The sequence below is a fragment of the Crocuta crocuta genome, unplaced genomic scaffold, assembly GCF_008692635.1.
Source record: "Crocuta crocuta isolate KB4526 unplaced genomic scaffold, BGI_CrCroc_1.0 scaffold375, whole genome shotgun sequence".
In the NCBI taxonomy this organism is placed as follows: Eukaryota; Metazoa; Chordata; class Mammalia; order Carnivora; family Hyaenidae; genus Crocuta; species Crocuta crocuta.
The window spans coordinates 62,536-86,755 of NW_027532826.1; the positions used below are offsets into that span (position 1 = coordinate 62,536).

The 24,220-nt window shown below is 44.2% G+C and overlaps 1 protein-coding gene and 1 non-coding gene across 2 annotated transcripts; both read right to left on the minus strand.

Moving 5' to 3' along the window:
* Window positions 1-766: 766 nt before the first annotated feature.
* ZNF606 (zinc finger protein 606) lies at window positions 767-22,695 on the minus strand. The gene is made up of 7 exons (XM_077745272.1): window positions 22,353-22,695; window positions 21,688-21,789; window positions 19,520-19,576; window positions 18,963-19,051; window positions 10,020-10,146; window positions 9,500-9,595; window positions 767-4,047 (listed from the first exon to the last, which is right to left on the minus strand). The coding sequence occupies exons 2-7, from the start codon at window positions 21,716-21,718 to the stop codon at window positions 2,072-2,074; spliced, it is 2,376 nt and encodes a 791-aa protein (XP_077601398.1). The 5' UTR covers window positions 21,719-21,789; window positions 22,353-22,695; the 3' UTR covers window positions 767-2,071.
* Window positions 20,029-20,135, minus strand: LOC144216014 (small nucleolar RNA U13). The gene has a single exon (XR_013330545.1). It is a non-coding gene; the product is annotated as a small nucleolar RNA U13 (small nucleolar RNA).
* Window positions 22,696-24,220: the final 1,525 nt, after the last annotated feature.

Here is a 24,220-nt window from a genome sequence, read left to right on the forward strand (position 1 = left end):
ATGGCTGACCATTATGCACTAAGCCCTGAAAGTTAGGGAAAGAGACATTACATACCTATGTGAGCTCCAGCTACAGAACACACAGCCCACACCTGTAGGCCACTGTTTCTCAATAAATGGGGAGTCATGGACCCTGTAAGAACTAGATGAACCTTTAGTATCCTAGATTTCTAACCACTGTCCCTGAAGCCTATCCAAGGATTCTTGACCCAATACTCTGGTTTCTCTTCAGATCGTATAAATCTTTCGCCTTTTACCAAGGATTCTTGACCCCTAATTTTAGTCCTACTTTAGGGAAATACAGGAAATATTTGTGGACAGAAGCCACCTAAATCTGCTTATCCATCCTGCCTCCTTTCCCCTATGAACACTCATACAATGTTCCTTACTCTGATGAATTGGTGTGTTTCCTTCCCTTCTGAGGTGCCCCTACTATCAAGCAATCTCCTCATCTAGAGAAGGTAAAGAAAGCATAAACACTAAATTTGAGGGAGACCTTGAGAAATAGTGCTCCCATGTGCCATAGTGTCTCTTGCTCTCTGCCCCATGAGGGCCATTCTAACCCCATCAAGGGGCATTCCTCAGCATTGCCCAAATGTCTGGTCAGTTTTCCAGTCACTGTGGTGCTGTAATACTCAGGACTGTGGGTGGTGAAATCTTAGGGAACCTAAGTCCTAGAAAAATGGCAGTGATTCTGAACGCCCAATCCAGACTTCATATTCCAAAGGCAGCTTAGCTCTCATGTTACCAGAAATCATTCAGGACAGAGAGCCAGGTAACTTTATTTCTCATTGTTTAGGAAATTCTGGATTTTTATTATCAAGTTATCTACTATAGAAAACTGAACGAAAGAAAAAAAATTAGGGGAAAAAAATCACTGGAGAGGCAGCATAACATGGTAGTTAAAAACATGACTCTAGACCCAAACAATCTCAGTTTCATTCCTTAATAGCTGTGTGTCCTTAGGTAGGTTTCTCGACACTCTGTGCGAGTTTCTCCATTTGTAAAACTGGGATAATAATAGTACTTATCTCACAGAATTAAGATCGAACAAGTTAATATTTGAAAAGCATTTAAAACAAAGCCTAGCACATATGTGCTATATGTGTTTGTAAAACTTTAACAAATCTTATATTAACAGGGTTAATTTCTCCATTGATCCTTCCAGTCCTTATCCATATACATTTTTTAGATGTTATAATAGATATGTATATACAATTTTGTGTCCTCTTCATTCCTTAACATTATGTATATTGATGCAGTGTCCACAATTGTAACTTATAGCGATTGCCTAAAACAGATAACAAATGAATTGTCCAAAATGATGCAATCATGAGTAAACTATGGACACTGACACAATGGGTCATAAACTGTCACCTTTTGTTCCAACAACATCAGTCTCATACTTCTCGGTAATAATCATTCCACCATTAGTAAACTCATTTACTAATCTTTTCTAAGGTTAATCTTGATCAACAGTAAATATCCCATTCAATACTAATTTTTTTCTTAAATTCAGATTTAGTATTTCATACTGCATTCCTTAAAGAGCACCCACATCCTCCCTTGATGACAGCAAACTCCGTATTTCCATAATTATGCACAAGATGTTATTATAAAGCTTCCTATCCATTATTTCAGCTTGAAGCAAAACAGTGTATTTTCAGTTGAAAAAACTTTTCCTAGAATAAGATTCCCCTTAACAATGCACTGTGATCCACAAATTCAGATCTCAGTTGGGATCTCTTACTGAAAGAAGTCTCATTCCCTATATTCATGTTCCTCAAGTAGCATTCCTGGTAGGAATCAAGTAGGACCATGAGGGGATTTTAGAGTTTTCTTCACTGTAATTCTCTGATGTTAAATAAAGGCTACATAACTGCTGAAAGCTTTGTCCTATTCTTTTCATTCATAGATTTCTTCTAAGGAGATATTTTCTACCAAATAATTAAAAGAAGTCTTCCTGAATTCTTACTAAACAATTTGCCCTCTTGATTATATTTATAGGGTTTTTTTTTTTCATTTTCAGTGTGTTACCAAATGTACAATGAAAGAAAAATCTCTTATCAATTCACAGTTTCTTTTCACTATGATTTCTCTGATGCTGAAGTAGGGCCGAGTGACCACTAAAGGCTTTTCCACAGTCATTGCATATAAAGCGTTTCTCTCCACTATGCATTCTCTGATGAATAATGAGAGACGAATTCTTACAGAAAGCTTTCTCACAATGACTACATTTGTAAGGTTTTTCTCCAGTATGGTTTCTTAGATGTACAATAAGGGAGGAACTCTCATTAAATGCTTTCCCACATTCATTACATCTATATGGTTTCTCTCCAGTATGAGTTCTCCGGTGTGCAATAAGGTGAGAGCTACAGTTAAAGGATCTTTCACATTGATTACATTTATAGGGTTTCTCACCAGTGTGAATTCTCCGATGAGCAACAAGGTGACAGCTCTGACTGAAGGATTTTCCACATTTATTACACTCATAGGGTTTTTCTCCAGTATGAGTCCTTTGATGTCTAACAAGGTGAGCCATCTGGCTGCAGGACTTCCCACATTTATTACATTCATAAGGTTTGATTCCAGAATGAATTATTTCATGTTTAGTGAGGGCTGAGCGTTCTCTGAATGCCTTGCCACATTCCTGACAGTTATAGGGTTTCTCTCCTGTGTGAGTTCTCTGATGGGCAATAAGATGGGAGCTCCAGCTAAAGGATTTTCCACATTCAGTACATTTATATGGTTTTGCTCCAGAGTGAGTTCTTTCATGTTTACTAAGGGCTGAGTAATCCCTGAAAGCTTTTTCACATTCATCACATTTAAAGGGCTTCTCTCCAGTATGCATTCTCATATGGGCAATAAGATGGGAGCTCCAGCTAAACGATTTTCCACATTCAGTACATTCAAAAGGTTTCTCTCCAGTATGAGTTCTCTGATGTCCAATTAGATGGGAGTTCCAGTTGAAAGATTTCCCACATTCATTACATACATAAGGTTTCTCTCCTGTATGAATTCTCTTATGTACAATAAGGTGAGAATTCCAGCTGAAGGCTTTTCCACATTTATTACATTCATAGGGCTTTATTCCAGTGTGAGTCCGTTCATGTTTAGTAAGGGCTGAACGATTTCTAAATACTTTTCCACATTTATCACATTCATAGGGTTTCTCTCCAGTATGAGTTTTCTTATGCTGGATAAGGTAAGAGCTCCAGATGAAAGATGTTCCACATTCATTATATTCATAGGGTTTCTCTGAGGTGTAAGTGCTTGTATGTTGAGTAAGGAATGAGTCATACCCAAAGACTTTCTCCCATTCGTTGTATTTATATGCTTTCTCTACAGTACCAATTTTTTGATGTTCCATAAATGACGAAAAATAAAAGATATTCTCATATTCTCTGTAATCATACTGGTTTTCTCCAATATGAAATCGTGGGTGTTCATTAAACGATGGGCTCTGGTTAAAGATTTGATGGCATTCCTTATATTCATACAGTTTTTCTCCTGTATGCACTCCCTTATGGTCACCAAAATGTAGTATATGATTGAAAGATTTAACAGCATCAGTACATTTGAGAAGATTATCTCCAGTCTGCATCCTTTCAGGCTGAATAGGTTGTATGGACTGGTAGAAAGTTTTGTCATAATCATGATTTCCACAGGTCATCTTATCTGCATACATTATGGCTGAGTTACACCGCCAGCTTTCAGCATTTGTATCAGGCTTATAGAAATGTTCTATTTGAGAGACTCTCTGAGATGGAACAAGGTTTAAGCTCTGGCTACACTCTGCTCCAAGTTCACAGAATTCAGAACCTCTTTGAGATAGTACTTGTTTTTGCATGAAGACCATTTGCCTCATAGCTGTACTCTGGTTCATGTGATACATTTCCAATTGGTCTTTACATCCCAAGACTTCTAACCTGGAGAACCAAGGATCATCCCATATGTATCTTTCCAGCTTCATGCTATGGGATTGTTCTTCCTCAAAAATGCTTTGTGCTGGGATCAATGCTTTGCTTTCAAGATTTCTCATCCACTCTGAAATAATCAGAAAAAAAGCCATGAGAGCACACAGAAAAAACTTCTAAGAACAGAGTGGGAAAGGTGAGATTTATTGTCCATGTTACTGAAAAGGCACGTGTGAACTTGTTTTCAAATAGATTCATAACACAAAGCAAGATCATAATAGGGAAGACGAGAATCATGAACAGTGAACAAAAAAGTATGTGAACCAGAATAAGTGTATACTGAAAATCAATAAAGACCATTTAGGGGTATTCTGCCATGGAAAAAAAAAGACCAGAATAAGGGTGTGTGGTAAAGGAGTTGAGGTCTTGGAATGATCTAAGAGTGTTTGGCATGCTTGAGGCCTTGAAGCACACTGTCCCTGTATCTCTCGAGATAGTGTGTACAAATGACATTTACGGTCATTTATGGTGAACACCTGCTTTCCTTCTGGGCTCTGGAGCTTCGGTGATTGCGGTCAGTTTCACAGGCACTATGTATCCAAATGCCTGATCTCCAATAAACACCCTGGACTCCCAGGCTCTGGCAAGCTTTTCTAGTAGATGACACTTCACACGTGTTGTCACAACTCCTGCTGAAGGAGTTAAATGTGTGCATCCTTTGCAGCTCCACTGTTAAAGGACTACTGAAAGCTTGCACTTGGTATCCTCCAGACTTAGCTTCATGTGCCTTCTCCCTTTGCTGACATTGCTTTGTATCCTTTTACTGTCATATACCAGTACCCTGAGGACGATGACTTTTGAGTCCTGTGCGTCCTGGTGAATCACTGAACCTAAGGGTGGCCTGGGAGATCCCTGACAAAAGGACCCAGTGAATACTATTAAGGTGAAAAAATAAATAACTTGCTTACAAGATAAATAAGCAACCAGGCCTTTAACTGATGTTAAAATGATGGACGTGTCCTAATTCATTTCTGTGTTATAATATCCTGACTCCTATTTTGACACCTGCCCCCCAAACAGGAAGAACTGGCATTGAGAGAAAGTATCACCAACAAAGTTTCAAGCAAGGATCTTAACTATGATAATGTACTGTGACATTGTTTCATATTCTGTTCAGTCAATGACAAAATTCATCAGACTACAAATCACTATAGTTTAAGGATATTCCTACAGTTACAATTCTTCTAACAACTACAGAATGATTTGTAGAGCAAGGGCACACAAGACAGGCTTGAAAGGCAACATATTATGATGAAGACATCAGGAGTTCTAGCCTGATATAATCTGTATTTAAATACTGGCTCAGGGCACCTGGCTGGCTCACGTGCCCACACATATATAAACGCACACACACGTACACACATACATACTGTCTCTATACTATCCATAGAGGATGCTTCGATGTCTCCACAAGATTGTGAATCCAGTGAAATTTCTGGCAAGTTCACTATATGAAAGCCACCCACTATCACTGCTGAGGTATCAGTCTTCCAAAAACTGAAGGGGTCTGTCTCAGTTTCCTATTGCTGCTATAACTTATCACCACACATGTAGCTGCTTAAAATCACACAATCTTATTACTTTACAGCTTTGGAAGTCAGAAGTCCAAAATGGCTTTTCTTGGGCGAAAATCAGGGGAGCTTCCTCTAGGGGAGAATCTATGGTGTTGCCTTTTCCTGCTTTTAGAAGCTGCCCGAATACTTTGGCTTATAGCTCCTTCCTCCATCTTCAAAGCATATCACTCTATCCTTTGTTTCTGTTACATCTACTCTCTGTGTCTCGGACACTCCTGCCTTACTCTTATAAGGACCGTGCGATTACCATGGTCACTCAGGTAATACAAGATAATCTCTCCATCTCAAAATTTACTCACATCCGAAAAGCCCCTTTACCATATGAAGTGCCATATTCATAAGTTTAAGATGTGGACATCTTTTGGGGAGTGGGTGTCATTATTTATCCTACCACAGGGTCTAAGCCACAGACACCTGATTCAACCTAGACTCTTGTCCACTTTCTCTAGGTTTTTCTTCTCTCTTCACTATATACCATTTCCTTCCTTTTACTATTCAAGTCCATTACAATAGGGGCCCTACTTTGCTCAAGATCGGGCATTTGTTACTGATTACAAGCTTAGCTCCTAGAAGTTAGGCAATGATCAATCTTCATATAGATTTTGAATCCTTCCAGGAGAAACTTTAAGAAATGGTAACTGAACAAATGAATAATTCTTGTCCTACTATATACTCAGTACTTGCAGACTGAGTATCCAGCACCAGAGACAAGATAACAAAGTATCATCTAACCTGGAAATTAGAACCTATGTGATGAGAGGACACACCACACAGCTGTCAACAATGCACACAGTGTATCACTGAGACTGCTGGGATGCAGATGCTGGGTGGGTGGGAGGCTAGGAAAGGAGATCAGAGATCAGTACTCCCAGAAACAATCTAGGAAGGTTTCGCACAAGAGAAACGACATGAGCTCAGGCTTCAGGCCTTGCTTGAATACAGACAGACTGCTTCTGTAAGCATGAGTTAGTGAGAAAATGAGAAAAAAAGAAAACATTGGATGATCTTGAAATCTAATCAGTTATTTAAAAGGCTACTCAAATCACTGCACATTTACTGAGAGAGCTCATACTGGAAGATTTTAGGGAGGTAGATCTAGAAAAAAACACCTGAGGTAGCTAATAATAAGTAAGAATTTACTCATTAACTTGAGCTAGAATTTTATGAGGGAACTGAGGGTGATGTTGGTAGAAGCTGAATGACACAATTAACGTTTCAGAGGCAGAAAATCTCAGGAGTTAGAAGAAAGATTACATCTTGGAGAGGAAAAATGCAGGAAGTCAAGAAGACTTCTCAATTTCCAGGGTGGGGGACTCACAGAAGGCTGGTACCAGAGATATGCATCAAAAAGATGGGGAAACATAATCCAGAAGGAAGAGATGAGCTTCCTGGTTCTAGCAATTTCAGGGAGTTGGTTGAGGTGATTTGCAAGACAGCAGAAGTGTACGGATGGAGGTGGTGGAACCAGGGCTCAGGATGGTGGTTCAGGATGGAACTGAGAATGGTCAGCACCAAGAGTAGGAGAGTTAAAGACCCTGGAATTCAGAGCCCTCGATGGAAGGTTTCAGATCTGAACGGGGGCAACTGATGAGACTCCGAAAAAGCCCACTTCATTAGAATGGATGGGAAGAGGGGCGCCTGGGTGGCTTAGTCGGTTAAGCGTCCGACTTTCACTTAGGTCATGATCTCACGGTTTGTGGGTTCGAGCCCCGCGTCGGGCTCTGTGCTGACTGCCAGCTCAGAGCCTGGAGCCTGTTTCAGAGTCTGTCACTCCCTCTCTCTCTGACCCTCCCCTGCTCACGCTGTCTATCTCTCTCTCCTAGAAATAAATAAAACATTAAAAAAAAAAAAAGAATGGATGGGAAGACATTTATCTTTACAATTCAAGAGTGGCTACAGTATACTTTTACACTAAAAACAGAACAGATCATAATTTACTTTTAGAATGATGAAAATACTATATCCCTATATGTTTTTAGCTGTGTAAAGAAACTCTGGAAACATACAATAGAAATTATTAAAACTGATTACCTGGGGCAAGATGTCGGTAAAAATGGCAAAATAAGGGCCTCTGAAATTTCACCATTCCATTAAAGCAACCAAAACTGGAAAAAACTGAATCAATTTCCTCAGAATTCTATAAATTAACCAGTCCTACAGCAGCCCAGAGAAGAACTTATTCAAGAAAGATGCTGAATTTTCTCACAGTACGCTTTAGGGCACCGTAACTTACCCTAGTCCCATCTCTGGCTCCCCGGCTCAGCATCAGCCTTGGCAAATAACAGCCAATATTTCTGGTACTAGAGGGAACAGAACAAAGCCGGGGGTTCCCCAAAGCCTCATTCCCAAAGAACAGTCATTATTTGACCTATTTGGTGGTTGTCAGGCCCTTTATCAGGAACTAGATGCCTCTAGGGAGCAGGTATTTGTCAAACATCTACAGACAGTGTATTAAAGAGTCACTACCCTGAGATGATGCCAAACAGCTGAGGCAAACAATACACAAAACCACAATGATTTCTAAAAAGATGAGAGAGAAGACATTCTTAGGGGCTTTGAAAAATTCTAATACATTTCTGGAATAATTAAACTGCCAAAAGCCAAAGCCTAAGAGAGGATCCTGAACGCAGCAAGAGAAAAGCAGTTCATCACATCCAAGGGATCTTCATATGACTAACAGTGTATTCCTCTTCAGACCATGGAGGTGAGAAAGAAAAATACTGCCAACCAAGAATCCTGTATCGGGCAAAACTCTCTTTCAAAATGAAAGGGAAAGGAAAGCACTCCCAGATAAACAATCTGAAGAGAGTCAGTCTGCCAGCAAACTTGCTCTAAAACATATGGAGTCCTTCAGGTTGAAATGACAGGACACTAACCAGTAACTCAAAATACAGGACACCAATAAACATAACGACATAGGTAAACATAACAAGGCTGTTTAAATGCATTTTTTGTTTGTAATTTTCTTCCTCTCTTAGAAGACAAAAAAAGGGCGCCCAGGTGGCTCAGTTGGTTAAGCATCTGACTTCAGCCCAGGTAATGATCTCACGGCCACACTGGGCTCTGTACTGATAGCTGAAAGCCTAGAGCCTGCTTTAGATTCTGTGTCTCCCTCTCTCTCTACCCCTGCCCCACTCACGCTCTGTCTCTCTCTCTGTCTCTCTCTCTAAAATAAAAAAACATTAAAAAAAATTTTTTTTTAAAGACAAAAACAAAGCAGTAAATTAAGTCTGTTGATGGATGTACTATGTATAGATGTAATTTCTGACAATAACAGCATAAATGGTGGAGAATAGATATATACCGAAGGAAAGTTTTTGTATGCTACCAAAATTAATGGTATTAACCAAAGTACTTTACTAGAAATTAAAATATTAATTATAATCCCCAGGAAAACCACTAAGAAAATAGCTGAAACATTTATAGTAAAAGAAAAGTGGTTACCTGGGCGTGCACGTTCTGTGGGGGGAAGGGGGTAAGAATAATGTGGATAACAGCAGCAAAAATAAATGAGAGTTTTCAGCTCACATATTCTATGTAGCTCTGAGTTTTTTGAACCATGTGAATACATTATCTATATAAAACACTTTAAAAAAAAAAAAGGGTCTGTGGCTCCTGGATACAAGTTCGTCAATAAAGGAAATGAGAACAAACTAAAAAGCAGGTGAATGAGAAATCATCTTAGAGAAAGGGGCAGCACAGAATAGCACAGGCTTCGGGAGAATGGTTGGAGAGGAACGGAAACTGCAGCTCATACAATCTGTTATCTTGTTAATAAGCGGGCCATCTTTGCTCTGAATCAACAGCTGCAAGAAAGTCAATACATGGCATAAAGGTCCTTGCAGGGAATTGTGAATGTCTCTTAGGAAGGGAACATCTCATGGCCTCAGCCCCTTTCTCAAACAAGGAGGGCTTGGAGGAAAGTTCCTTGCTCCCACCTGCCCTCACCTGGACAAGTGCTCTGAGGATATGCTTGTTCCACTGACCACGGTTCTTCTCCTTGCTCCAACAGAGAGATGACCTCCGGCTTGGCAATCTGATTCCCTACGCGTGGAGGAAAAAACACAGACTTGTGTCGCCTTGTAAATTTCCTTGCCTGTTCTTCCCTGACTTCTCACTTAGGCAGAATAAGCAAACTTTATGCTTTATAAGCATTAGGAATTTTGTCCCTGAACCTCAGGAGGGCTCAAGATCATCTCATTTTTTTTTAATTTACCAAGTGTTATTCATCAGTGGTGGTGTTATGCATTGCTAATTTTTAAAATTGAGATGTAATTGACATACATGTTTCAGGTGTACCTGATTCAGTATTTGTATACATTGTGAAATTATCATTTAGTATTATTATTGTAACACTAAATCTAGTTAACATTCATTACCAATAGTTACAGCCTGTGAGCTTTTAAACACAGAGTAGCAGAAGGTACTGCGTGCAAACACCTTCATTTACTCAGGCAGCACGCCTTACCCACAGAGAGCAGATGCCCATAGGTCTCCAGCATCACGTCACGGTACAGGGTCCTCTGAATAGGGTCCAACTGCCCCCACTCCTCTTGGGTAAAGTCTACAGCCACGTCCTTGAAGGTCACTGGTTCCTAAAAGAGCACAGATGTTCCTCCTTAGCCTGCAGCCATACTCTCCAATGTTTTCTGGGGATGGAGTGAAGCTGACCACAGTGGGGAAGACAGGATACAGAGGAATTTTCCTGGATATGTTCAGTACTGCAACTGATTTGGGTCAAGTTTCACTGGGAGCCCTCTGAGGACCCCCTATTTGGGATGTACTCTTAGGAAATTAGTTATCTGGGCCCATGATAACCAAAACAAAGATAAGCAGGTCTCTCCTGAGACTTTTACCCAGTTCTAGTAATAGTGGCTAGCATGGACAGGACTCCACTAGGCCAGTGCCCCCCCTTCTCTGGAGATGAAGATACTCAAGGCCAGGATCACGGAGGACGCAGACTACAAGCACTGTCTGCAGGCCAAACGTGTTGGGAATCTTTGCTCAACATGTAGATCTAGTACCTGGAAGGGTGATATTAAATATTCACAGGCTGTCTTCCTGGCCATTATAGGGAGGTTTCCATTCTCAGATCATCTCTGTCCCAAGGACTGGAGCTAAGAGAAAGACAGCTTTGAGCAGAGTAGCCCAGGCCAAAAAGAATCAAGTACAAGTGCTGTCAAAAAACTTTTTGAGGGGCACTTGGGTGGCTCAGTCAGTTAAATGTCTGGCTTCGGCTCAGGTCGTGATCTCACGGTTAGTGGGTTCGAGCCCCGCGTCGGGCTCTGTGCTGACAGCTCAGAGCCTGGAGCCTGCTTTGGATTCTGTGTCTTCCTCTCTCTCTGACCCTTCCCTGCTCATGCTCTGTCTCTCACAAAAAAAAAAAAAAAAAAAACCTTGAGTTGTAAAATGTTCCAACTGATGTTTTTAGGAAAAATAGAACCAGGAATGCTCACTAAAAACAGAGGGGAAGAGGATTATAACCTTTTGCAATGAACGCATCACTCATAGTGCTCTTAAGCACTCAGTGTGAGCGTCAGTTATCTGGGCACGTCCAGGGTGGAGTGGGAGCACGCTTTCCCTTGTGATGGTGGTGGAGTGAGCTGTCCACCATGGGTGGTATGCTACCATCCCCACAGGCCTTGATAGCTTCTAGGTCCTCCTCTCCATTTGGAAAACCGCATTCTGGTCCATCTGTGTCAGTGAATTTCCATGCTGAGCATCCTGTGAACCTCTCCCCACACCTTTGCAGCCCACTATGTCGCTGCTACCTCCACATGGCCTTTCCCACTGACTTCCTTTCTGTCCCTGCTGGTCAAGTCTCACAAATTGAGTTTGTTATCTCTGATCAGGGTCACCCTCATGGCTGGTCTTTAGTGCAACAACTTTTACTCTGTTGATCTCAACTGCTCCCCCTCCACCAAACAATGCTTCGCTTAAGACACAGAACTGATTCTGCTGCAGTAATTCCCTTACTATGAAAACCACTTAACACTGCGGAGCAAAACTTCCCTTAGTGCAACTATCTCTGACCTTGGACTCACCACGGCCAATACCTTGGCTTTCTTGTACAGACATGCCTAGGGCCTCAGTTTCTTTGATGAGTGATGCTTCTATGTTTTTAAGTAATATAAGCTTTTTAATATAAACATAACATTCAGACAGAGAAGTGCACAAAGCCCAAATGAGCTGAAATCATGAGCTCAGTGTACTTTCACAGAGCATCACACCAGAGGACCAGCTGGGAGGCCATGCTTTCTCACCAGGGTGCTCCTGGTGTGCTCCTTCATGACACCTAACTCCCCCAGAGAGTAGCATCCACATGATGGCTTCAGTTCAGCTACACTTACAAGCTCCAAACCCACACCGTAGCAGCTGTCAAGCTGGTGAACTGAGCCACAAGTTAACCTCCCACCCTTCCCAAGACCCCAATGGAATCCCCATACACACGTAAGGAATATAAAGAACTACATCTAATAGACACTGAAGGACTGAAATCATCAAGGAGCAATTCTGCAACCTTTAATCAAATAGTAGGCATTGGCAATGGTCATCAGTGACTGCTACTTCACACATGAAAGGCAGACACGGAACATATCTGAATAACATGAAAAATAATGGAGGGGCAGCTATCCTTAACCTGACTAATTCAACACATCTTCTGAAAATGGGACAACCTTGGGGCACCTGGGTGTTTCAGTCAGTTAAGTGTCTGACTTTGGCTCAGGTCATGATCTCACGGTTTGTGGGTTCAAGCCCCACGTCAGATTCCGTGCAGGCAGCTCAGAGCCTGGAGCCTGTTTTAGATTCTGTGTCTCCCTCTCTCTCTGCCCCTCCCCCACTCATGCTCTGTCTCCGTCTCAAAAATAAATTTTAAAAACTATAAAAAAATTTTTTTTTAAAAAGGGACAATCAGACGTCCTGTGTCCACTAATGCAACCCAGTAGGAAAGAGCCAGCACCGCCTATGCTGTACTCTTGCCCAAACTCTGGGATCTGAATCTGCTCATCCCTCTAGTCCCATTACCAGCTTATAGGAGGCAAAGGGATGGGGGAACTCATCCGATGTCATCAAGAGGTCAAAATCAGGCAAATCAACAAGACAAGTGAACTGGTTTCCTCAGCATATTAAGCACACATAGTGGGTGGTCCTTGTTTGGATCCTGATTTGAACAAACCAAATGTAAAATGTATTTTGGGGACAACTGGAAAAACTGAACATTGCCTGGGTATTAACTAATAACAAGGAATTACTGTTGTTAATTTTGCTGGGTGTAGAAAAGGTACTGACAAAGTTATTACTTTCTGCAAAGTATGTATCTCTTAGAAATTACACAGAAGTGTTGATAATCAAAAAGACAGAATATCTGAGATTTGCTTTAAAATATTCCAGTTTTTAAAGTGTCAGGATAGAGAAAAAGGCACGAAGCTGAAAGCTGTCAGTTGAAGTTATTGACTACGGGTATCTATAACAAAGCCTCCACCAAGAGATGCTGACATCCTAAATCCCAGAACCTATGACCATTATGGTAACACGACAAAGAAACTCTGCAGAGATGTGACTACGTTAAGGATATTGATTTGGGGAGATTATCTTGGATCATCTATGTGGGCTCAATGTAATCACAAGGAGGGAAGAGGAGGATCTGAGTCAAAGGAGATGTGATGTTGGAGCAAGTCACCCTGAAGGTGGAGGTGGGAGCCACGTGCCAAAAACATGCAGGTAACCTCCAGAAGTTGGGAAAAGCAAGGAAGCAGATTCTCCCCTGTAGCCTCCAGAAGGAACACAGCCTTACAGACCACCCTCCCTTGTTTTTGTCTTTGAAAAATGTTGCTATTTATTGACATCTGAAGGAATGAAGACAAAATAATATGTCAGAGAGGAATATCTGGGAATATAGACTGGCTGACTGCCAAGAGCCTACAAATCCACTTTAGACTTCAGAGCTCTAGAACAAGAGAGTAAATTCATATTGTTCTAAGACATTAAGTTTGTACTAACTTGTTACAATGATAACAGGAACTAACACAAGGTTCAGATTCCACTTTGGGGTTTAAATATCTCCTAAATAAAGTTTGAGAAAGAGAAATATCCCAGCCAGTGAAAAGAAGAGGCCACTGGCATGGGGCGTTCCATACCTTCTTGCACGATGGGAAACAGATGAAAGAGCAGCAGACCAAGGGAAGAGCAGAGGGAATCCCAGCCCCGACACGTTAGAAGGGGCTCCGGTGGACTAGGTTCCCGGGAGAGGCGTGGGGCTCGGAGCTTAAATGGCAGTTAAGGCAGGAGTGAGAGGCAGGCTGACAACAGGTGACGAGGCAAGTCCCTACTCAGGACGGCTCTGCCAGCTGTCCCAGCTCCCAACCAGCCACCTGCGGGCAGCGCCACCAACTGCCCTGCACTTGCACTTGTGCAACACTGCCTCAACCCTGCTCAGACACAGGAGTGTACGAGGTTCTCTGGCTGCTTAGGTGAACAGCAACCCCAGAGTTGAAACCTCACTGACGTGGGGCAGGGGGGGTCTGTGGCCCGACAGCCAGCTGCATGCCCAGGAGACCGGAAACATAACCAACCTGAGGATCCTGGCCCAAGCAGGTCCATGGAGCTTAGGGTACTTTGTTGGGAGGGAGAGACAGAGACAGACAGACACACACACGCATGCGCACACAAACACACACATGCACGCACAGAGGAAGGCCAATCAGGAACCAAACCTGCTCAGCCACAGGAAAGCAGGACACTCAAACACAGCCTCACAGCTCTTCCCTGGTAAACACAGGAGACCAAAGGAGCCCTGGATCCACGAGGAACATGTGTGGCCCAGGCAGAGAGACCAAACGCAGGCGCCAAACGTACACAGGGTACTGGCAGTAGCTACAATCCTACTTTCAATGAACTGTAATTCCAGTTCTCTGATTGGAGGATTTCAGTATAAAACAGGATGACACAAGAGGGTCTCTGAAAGAACAAGAATTCATTAAATGTGAACACACAGTAATTGCTTCAGGAGGCCCATCGTGTTGTAAGAGAAAGCCTGGAATAGGGCAAGATAGAATTGTTTTTTAAATACGTAAGTTCCTTAAACAAGACACAAAACACTAGCTATAAACAAATACAGATAAGGAAACATGGGGCTGACAAAGACCACCACAAAGTTAAGACAAGGTACAGACTGGGAGAAGACAATTCATACACGGCAAAGAACCAGGACCCAGAACGCCTATAAAATGCCTACATGTCAACAGGTCAGAGTCTACACAGGTCTAGCAGCGGGAGAGACAAAGAGAAGAACTACAGATGATCAATAAGAACATGTAAAGATACACAACCTCGCTAGCAATCAATGCATAGTAATACAACCTACCGTTTTGGTCTTGAGCAATGCAAAACTTGAAAGACCTGACATGCCACCTAGCAGCAGAGATGGAGACGGGCTGTCTTTCACAGCAGTGAGAACAAGAAGAGGCTTTGCCTTTCCAACAGACATGTGGCAGTGAGGGTCATACCGCAAACACAAACACACCTTAAAACTCAGCATACTTCCAGGGGTACGTCTAGATAAACATGTAGATGTATGCACAAAATTAAATTATAAGAAGGTCCACACAGCTTTTCCTGGAATAATAAAAATGGCGGGGGTGGGGGGACTTCTAAGCACATCCTTAAAAGGGATGAAGAGGGCAAAAGGAAATGAACTTATCACATAGATGGACCTCAAAGCTGACCTTGAATAAGCAAAGAAAGGTATAGAAAAGCTATGGGTAGTAAAAGCTTGCAACTCTTGATCTCAGGGTTGGGAGTCTGAGCCCCACGCTGCTTACAGATGACTTAGGGGGGAGAAAAACTTAAAAAGAATTAGACTATCTATGTGATGTCTATATAAATAGCTACATTTGAGTAAGACAACTGATTAGCTGTGTACACACCTTAAGTGGTTATACTGGGTAAATGTAGGAAGCGGATGTGACTGGGGAACATTAAGTAAATACTACAAAACATTAACTGTCCATTCTGAGTAATGGAGACCATATTTGATTACTTTCCGTGCTCTTCTGTATTTATGGGATTTGTCAGAATAAAATTTTGAATAAGTAAAAAAGAAGTATTTCCAGATTTGTAGATGTTACCAAAGGGAAAGGAACCCATGGGCTGCCAAAGAGGAAGGACCAAAGACGCCCGCTGAATGCGTTCCCGTACTGAAGTCCACAGTCAGTAAAGGCCTCGAAGAGACAGAAAATGCAAAACCAAGACTAGAGGTGAAACAGAAAGAGGAGATGGAGGAAGTCAGGCACCCGTCTCACCACTGTGGAGAGACGAGGGACCCTAGAAGCTAGCACAAGGACAAAGCTGGTCCATTCCCAAGTAACCCTTACCTGAACTTGCACTTTACAAGCATCCTCTAGGATGACTTGCAAATGTCTCACCCAAGTCTCCTGTAATTATTCTTGCAATTTCACTTTGTTCATACGTACGAGTGCTTACCAGGGCTCTTTACAGCACTTTATGGAACCCGGCCGCACATCTACATCATGGGAGGGTTTGAGGGAAGATGTAGAGGGTGCAGAGCTGGGTCACAGCTCCTGCATTATCTGCTATCATGGACAGGTGGCCCATTCATGAAATCTGGGGAAATTCAGATGGTTTTTTGGCAACTTGAGAATTTCATTAGTATTTTCGGGTAAGCTCTTTGCAGAAAAGGAAAACAACTACACACATCCTCAGGACAGCCAGGGCTGGGTGCAGAGTATTATTGTTGCTTATGTGCACCCTTATCACGCACAAATCATCAGTGGATTAATACAGACAGGTTTGAGAGTTTCCGTATCTGAGGAGGCTGGCTCAAGCTTTTTAAATGGGGTATCGTCATTTTCCCTATTCTTCAAAATAATGGGATCTGGGCTCCCACTAGTTGAAACTTCACTATGCAACATGTTCCCCCAAAATGGACTATTCGATAACAAGGGATGACAGCACTTGATGTTTTCACCAGACGAATGCTTTATTTCAGTATTTAATTTGGAGGGAACAGTGGAGGGATATGGGGCTCTCATTAGTGTTCCTGAAGACCTCACTTAGTACAAAACTCACACGATTCAAGTCTTGAGTCTCACACAGGGAAAAATCCAAAGTGAGTGTGGGGAGGGGGCCAGGAGCATGTTCTCAGAAATCACAACTCTTCAGACATTGGAGGATGTTGTTATTTTAATTCTCCATTTTATTTTCTCAGCATTAACCCTAATAATTCTCAGGAACCCTCACATAAATTAACAGCAGGGTGCAGCCCAGTGGTTATTAAGGCTTCTTCACAGCATTTCATTGCAACTAACTTTTGCTCCCAAGCGACTAAGTCAGGGCACATTTTCAGCCTCGTCTCCCTGCTGATTCTTTTACAGAATCTGAAAGTGACTCTATCACATAACAGCAGTGAACATCACAGCTGCCCGAGTTCTGATGCCAGACAACCACCTCTGCACCACATGGTTCAGGCCCTCTGCTCCCTGGGACAGCTGTGCTGCCACGTGGGGACAGCATACTTGCGATGTGCTTCACCAGTCAGCTTTGAAACCAAGGGAGATTTCATCACATATTTTTAATTTGGGGGGAGGCATAAAGACGTTAATAATTTTCTACCTCAGTATCTTACATTTGCTTGATCCATTATTTTAACTTAGAAAAGAAAAACCTAAATATGGTAACGAAACTTTTTTTCTTCATCTTTCACAGTAAGGAGTCAATAGAGTAAATGTAAATTTCATGAATCAGGATGAAAATCTCTCATTTAAAAATATGGAGACAACCCTAAGGAACCAAAAACAGTGAGTTAAAAATGGCTGCCTCTGAATCATATAAACAAACAAAATATTGATATGTACTGCAACATAAATGATCCTTAAAAACATGCTAAGTGACAGAAACCAAACACGAAAGGCCATATAGCATATGATTCCCTTTATGTGAAATGTCCAGAAGAGATAAATACATAAAGAAGGTACATTAGTAGTTGCCGCGGGCTGAGGGTGGTGGGAACAGGGAGTGCCTACTAACGGGTATAGAGTTTCTTTTGGGGATGAAAATGTTCTAGACGCAGAACCAGAAACAGATACTGGTTGGTAATGGTTGCATCATTCTGTGAATATACAAAAACCCAGAGAACTATACACTTTTATGGTATTTGAATATTTTAATAAAGTTGTTATTAAAACAACTGGTTTTTCTTAAGTGGATGCCTCTAATGAAGAGACTGGGCAGGACAAAAGGGAGAAGACACATTTCCAGGATCATCAACTCCGCTGTCCTACTTCCTGCCACCTTTCCCCGATCATCTCTGCTGTTCTACTCCTCTCAGGACCAATCCTCACGCCCGTGCAGTCACGAAGTTGCCCTACGTGGACTCCCTTACACCTCTGAGGTCTGGCTCCCAAGTCCTAGTCACACTGACACCTGAAATGCCGGCCTGCTCCCCATGGCCCCCTTCCCCCCGCACTCCTGCCAGGGACACCCTTCCGGTCACAGTTCAGACAATGGCACCTCCTACTCCCTACACTTAGGAAGCTCTTTATTACCACCAGGATGGAGCCCTGGCTCCACAGTAGGCATTCAGGGCCTGGCTGGGTTCATCCTGGCCTCTCCATCCTGAATTCTAATCAAGGTCAGCCTTCACCCAGATGCTGGTCACGCAGTTCCCCAACCCCACCCAACACACCTGGGCGGTGCCAGGAAAGGCCGGGCCCCTGCTTACGAGGCCAGTGCAGCCCCTTTACCTCTTGGTGCAAGTACATCATGTCTCCCAGGCAGCACCCTCCCCCCACCGTGGAAGTCTGGCTGCTCTGTGCCCCAGTGACTCCATGCAGACTGTCTCCCACTTTTTGAGGCCTTAGTTGGGCTCAGCTCCTCCAAGGCTTGGGGCCTCCCTAAGCATCTCAGGCCTGTGTCCTGAACTACAGATGTGGCACCAGCAGGCCATGTGGCCTCAGCAGCCGACGGAACCACCTTGGAAAGGGGACTGAGAATTCCTTGGGACCAGGGCTTGGACTCGTCCATGTTCCCTGCCCAGCAAGCAGAGCTCACAGGAAGGCATCAACCTGAATCAGGCACCGGATACATGAGGGGAGGCGCGAGAAGGGAGGGGGGTGCTGTTGGCCAAAGGGGCTGCCCCTCATCCACCGCAACGACACACAGCATCTCTGGGGCTCAGTACTGTGAGCAGGCTGGTTGATAATGTGGTTCCAAGTCACAGAAAACTGAATGCTCTGTCTGTGCTCTGAAAGCAATAAACTTCTGGGCGATTCTTTCTTTATGCAAAGCCTAGTTGCTATAAACTGAGGAACACAAAGACTAGGATGGCGGGGGACAACCTGGACACCCCAGGGCACAGGACAGCCCTTCAGGAAAAGGCAGAGGCCCGCCTCACCTGGAGCTGGGTTGCTGGGAGCCCAGTGACCCTCCACTCCTCCTCGGGGCTCTCTTCCACAGGCCAGGCAGAGTCCTGAGGACACAGAGCTGGGGAGGAAAACAAAGTCACGGAGGCAGCTCTCCCCGCCACAAGCATGCCCACATGAATCCTTCCAGGTTGCGGAGACAGGGGTGGGGAGAAGGTCCTCAGCGAGAGCCAGTTCCTGTCGTCTCCGCTGGGCAAAGGACGAGACTCCTCTCTTGGCCCCCTCTGCTCAGAAGCACCATCTCTGAGAAGTGGTGCCAGTTCACATCCTTTCTGGGCCCGAGCTGTAAATAGTCCCATGCACCCGTCTCCTAGAGGTGTCATCATCACTCTATCTCCCAATGGAATGTTCTGATCCTTCCCTGTTCCAGCTCTGCACAGAGAAACCTGGACCAGAACTGCCCCCCTCATCCGCCCTAAATCCCCACCTGGCTCCCCAGCTCCTATCCTGGGCCATGGCAGGACACTGCTGAGAGAAGCCACAATACAGCAGCCAACATAGCCAATGGGGACACAGGCTCTTGACTCACCCCAGGAGGCCCACGGGTCAACAGCTGCCGTTCCCCAGGACTGGTCTGTAAGGACACCTGCACCAGATCAGGTTGGGACAAGAAAAGAAAAGGCACTGTAACAACAATCCCAGTGACTAAAGGCAACAAAATGGAAAAGCAGACCTGTCCCACAAATGGGCGTAACAAACTTCCATAAACAGAGAGAGGCCAAGAGCATGTAACAAAATCCAACATAACAAGCTAGGTTTATACCAGAAACACACAGGTAAGTCACTATCTGAAAATCTGACAGGACATAGCCAAGAATAATCAAGAATAGAATCACTTGGGGGAGTCTGGGTGGATCAGTCGGTTAAGCATCCGACTTTGGCTCAGGTCATGATCTCACTGCTTGTGAGTTCAAGCCCTACAGCCGGTTCTGCAGTGATGGCCCAGAGCCTGGAGGCTGCCTAGGATTCTCTGTCTCCCCCTCTCTCTGTCCCTCCCCTGCCTGTGCTCTCTCAAAAAAAAAATTTTTTTTCTTTTCACGTCAGACGAGTAATGTCTGTTGTGCGTTGTAACAAGGTTTAAGGGTGACACATGTCACACAATGGCGTGAACACCCAATCATCATGCTTGTGAACTACAAGAGGATCTCTCTCTCTCTCAAAACTAAATATTAAAAAAAAATTTTTTTTAAATAAAAATAATAAAAGAATCACTTGAATGGCTGGAGNGTCTCCCTCTCTCACTCTCTGCCCCTCCCCGCTCGCACTCTATCTCTCACAAAATGAATAAACATTAAAAAATAATTTAAAAATATATAAAATAAAAAAATAATCTAAGGAGTAAAGATACTCCCTCCATGTCTTTAGTGATAGATACACGAAACCTCACTTAAAGATAACACAACTCTGACATCATACTATTTACCATTGTTCTTAGAATTACATGCCAACGCTACATAAATGAGGAATAACAATAAAGGTATAAAATATGGCAATGATAGAGAAATTCTGATTGTATGTATGCCTGTCTTCTAAGCAATCCCACAAATCACTACAAAATCTTTCAGAATCCAGCAATTGCACTACTAGATTATTTATCCAAGGGATACAGGTGTGCTGCTTCGAAGGGGCATGTGCACCCCAATGTTTATAGCAGCGCTGTCAACAACAGCCAAAGTATGGAAAGAGCCCAAATGTCCACCGATGGATGAATGGATAAAGAAGATGCGGTAATATATACAATGGAGTATTACTCGGCAATCAAAAAGAATGAAACCTTGCCATTTGCAACTACGTGGACGGAACTAGAGGCTGTCATGCTAAATGAAATTAGTCAGAGAAATACAAATATCTTATGACTTCACTCATGAGAACTTTAAGACACAGAACGGGGGCGCCTGGGGGGGCTCAGTTGGTTAAGTGTCCGACTTTGGCTCAGGTTGTGATCTCACAGTTCATGGGTTCAAACCCCGNAAAAGAACGGATGAACATAAGGGAAGGGAAGCAAAAATATAAAAAGGGGGGGAGGGGCAGGGAGGACAAAACATAAGAGACTCTTAAATATTGAGAACTGAGAGTTACTAGAGGGGTTGTGAGAGAGGGGATGGGCTAAGTGGGTAAGGCACATTAAGGAATCTACTCCTGAAATTATTGCTGTACTATATGCTAACTATCTTGGATGTAAATTTAAAAAATAAATTTAAAAAGAAAAAAAAAGAAAATCTCTTAGAACTAAGACTACCAAGGGGCGCCTGGGTGGCTTAGTCGGTTAAGCGTCCGACTTTTGCTTAGGTCATGATCTCGCGGTTCGTGGGTTCGGGCCCCGCGTCGGGCTCTGTGCTGACTGCCGGCTCAGAGCCTGGAGCCTGTTTCAGTCTGTGACTCCCTCTCTCTCTGACCCTCCCCTGCTCACGCTGTCTCTCTCTCTCTCCTAGAAATAAATAAAACATTAAAAAAAAAATAAAAAAAAATAAAAAAAAGAACTAAGACTACCAAAACCACAAAATAACTTTGTCTTTAACACTAACCACTTTCCTTCTTCACCAACAACCAAGTTGTTTTTTTTTAAATCTCACTCAGTTCTAAGACAGAGAGACCCCCTCCAATCCCCCAAAACCCTCAGTCCCTCCCCAGCTCTGATCCCTGGCTGCAGTAGGCTCACCGCTGAGGAGGCCCGGAAGACACAGAATATGGACTTACCCCAGGAGGCCCACGGGTTGACAGCTGCCATCTCACAGGATCAGTCGACCAGGTGCCTGCCCAGAAGCACTGGATTCGGGTGAGGACAAGTGCAATATCAACCTAATGACAAAAATGGAAAAGACAAAAGTGGTCCTTTGTCTTAGAAGAGCCAGTGGGAACAGAGAAGTCAACCCATCCACAGAAGCAACAGAAGACTTGTAGGGAACATTGTAAGAAAACAGAATTTACATGTCAAAAACAATAGAATTCCTGGACATACATGAAGAATGACTCGAACAAACTGAAAAAAGGGCATAGTCCAGGATGAGGGAGTATAAATTTGTCAATGGTTCCTAAGAGACAGCCAGTGACAACCTCGTGGTAACTTTCTGGTTGATTTGACAAAAACTATTGTAAAATCTACCTGCACCCCCAAGAAATGAATGGTTGCTAGAGCGACGGGGGAGGGAGAAATGCAGAGTGACTGCTTAATGGGTGCGGGGCTTTTTTGAGGAGGTGATGAAAATGTTCTGGAATTAGATAGTAATTATTGCACAACTTTCCGAATACACAAGAAAAACCACTAAACTGTACTATAAAATGGTTAATTTTCTGTTACGCAGCCTTTGTCGAGAAGGGAGGAAGTGGGGGAGCGAAGCAAGAACTCAATCTGCAAGACCTACCGGGCCCAATTCTGCAGTTTCCGGATGCGGAGCCCAGACCACCAAGTCCCTAGATTCCAAGTCTTTGTGCAAGTCCCGAGACCTCTCTGAGGTATCAGGGCCAACTGGCAGAGCTCTGCGGATTCCTGGGAGTGTGGATGAAGCACCAGGACGCCTGCGGGGCCCCAGGAACACCGGGATCTGCGCCAAAAGTCAAGAGTAGGCAAAAGAGCCCACACCGCTGTTTCGCAACTTAATAGAGTCCGCCGTCACTGCACGGTTCCGGGAAGCAGGGATTGTTCCCCTCCCACGGTCGCCGTCGACCTTCAGCGCCTCAGGTGAACCCGCGCGGATGAGAAACACCCCCTGGGGAAAGAAAGGGGTTTCTTATTCCCATTAACGGCCTCAGAAGCGTCCTCATCCCCTGCTGCCTCATCACCTCCCGCCCGATTTCCTCTGCAACCCCCGAGGCGGACGCGATGCTCGGGGGCCCGGACCCGCGAGAGGCCGGCCTTACCTGGTTNCCTCCGCCTCGCCTGCGACCTATGGGGCGGCTAGTATCCCCGGCCCCGGGAACTGACTGTACCGTCCAGGGTCTAGACGGCCCACCCCGCCGCCGCTTCCCAACTTGGAAAGGCTTGGGTAGGTCGCCGCCCCGCAAGCCTCAGTTTACCCGTCTGTGAAATGGCGGCTCACCAATGCAAACTTGACGAAGTCTGGTCGTTTTCTGCATCCTAGATGCAGGTCTGAACTCTTTCAAGGGATCCTTTCATTCAACATTTACAATACTGTGAGGAAGGGGCTGTTCTGATACCCGTTTTCAGATGAGGAACCTGGTTTGAGCTTCTCGCATAAAACTCTTTAAAACATAAGGAATTGGGGGCGCCTGGGTGGCTCAGTCGGTTAAGCGTCCGACTTCGGTTCAGGTCATGATTTCGCGGGTCGTGGGTTCGAGCCCCGCGTCGGGCTCTGTGCTGACAGCTCAGAGCCTGGAGCCTGCCTTGGATTCTGTACACCTCTCTCTCTGACCCTCCCCTGCTCTGTCTGTCGGTCTGTCTGTCTCTCTCTCAGAAAAAAAAAAATAAATAAATTTAAAAAACACATAACGAATTGTTCCCAAATCTGTTTCCGGATGGCGAAGCTTTATGGGAGCCTACGTTGCCATCGACCTATGCTGGGATGTTTCCTGGAGTCAGCGAGAGTCAGCGCTTGCCGAGCCACGCTGAAGAACAGCAGGGAACATGGCTAAGGAAATCTCTGCTGTGGCGGCTGTCACTCAAACCACTACTCTGCATGGACAGGGACGACGTAAAGGCTCCTTACCCAGCACGGGGAGGGGCCCTAGGCCACCACCCCCAGCCTGCAGCCCTAGCCCAGCCTTGAACCCCCCCTCCCCATTGACAGCTCTTTGGGACCACGTTGGAACCTCTTTCCCGCCCGGGTTCGCGGTGACCCTCACCTCCAAGCTTCCCTCGCTCCCCCACCTATTCCTCCTTGTCCTGATTCATCTTGGCCTATGCATTCGTCCACCCTAGTTTTGGCTGCTCAGTTCGGGGAACAGCACAGTGATCAGAGAGACAACGAGGCGACAGACCCTTGAAACTAATGCAGTAATCAAGGTGGAAAAAGAGCACAGCTTGGATCATAGCGGTGGTGATCCGCGTCCAATTGTGGACTTTTTTTTCTTTTTTAATGCTTATGTATTTTTGAGGGACAGAGAGAGACAGAACAGGAACAGGGGAGGGCCAGAGAGGAAAGGAGACACAGAATCCAAGGCAAGCTCCAGGCTCTGAGCTGTCAGCAAACAGCACGATGTGGGGCTCAAACCGTTGAACCACAAGATCATGACCTGAGCTGAAGTCCGGTGTTCAACCAACTACGCCACCCTG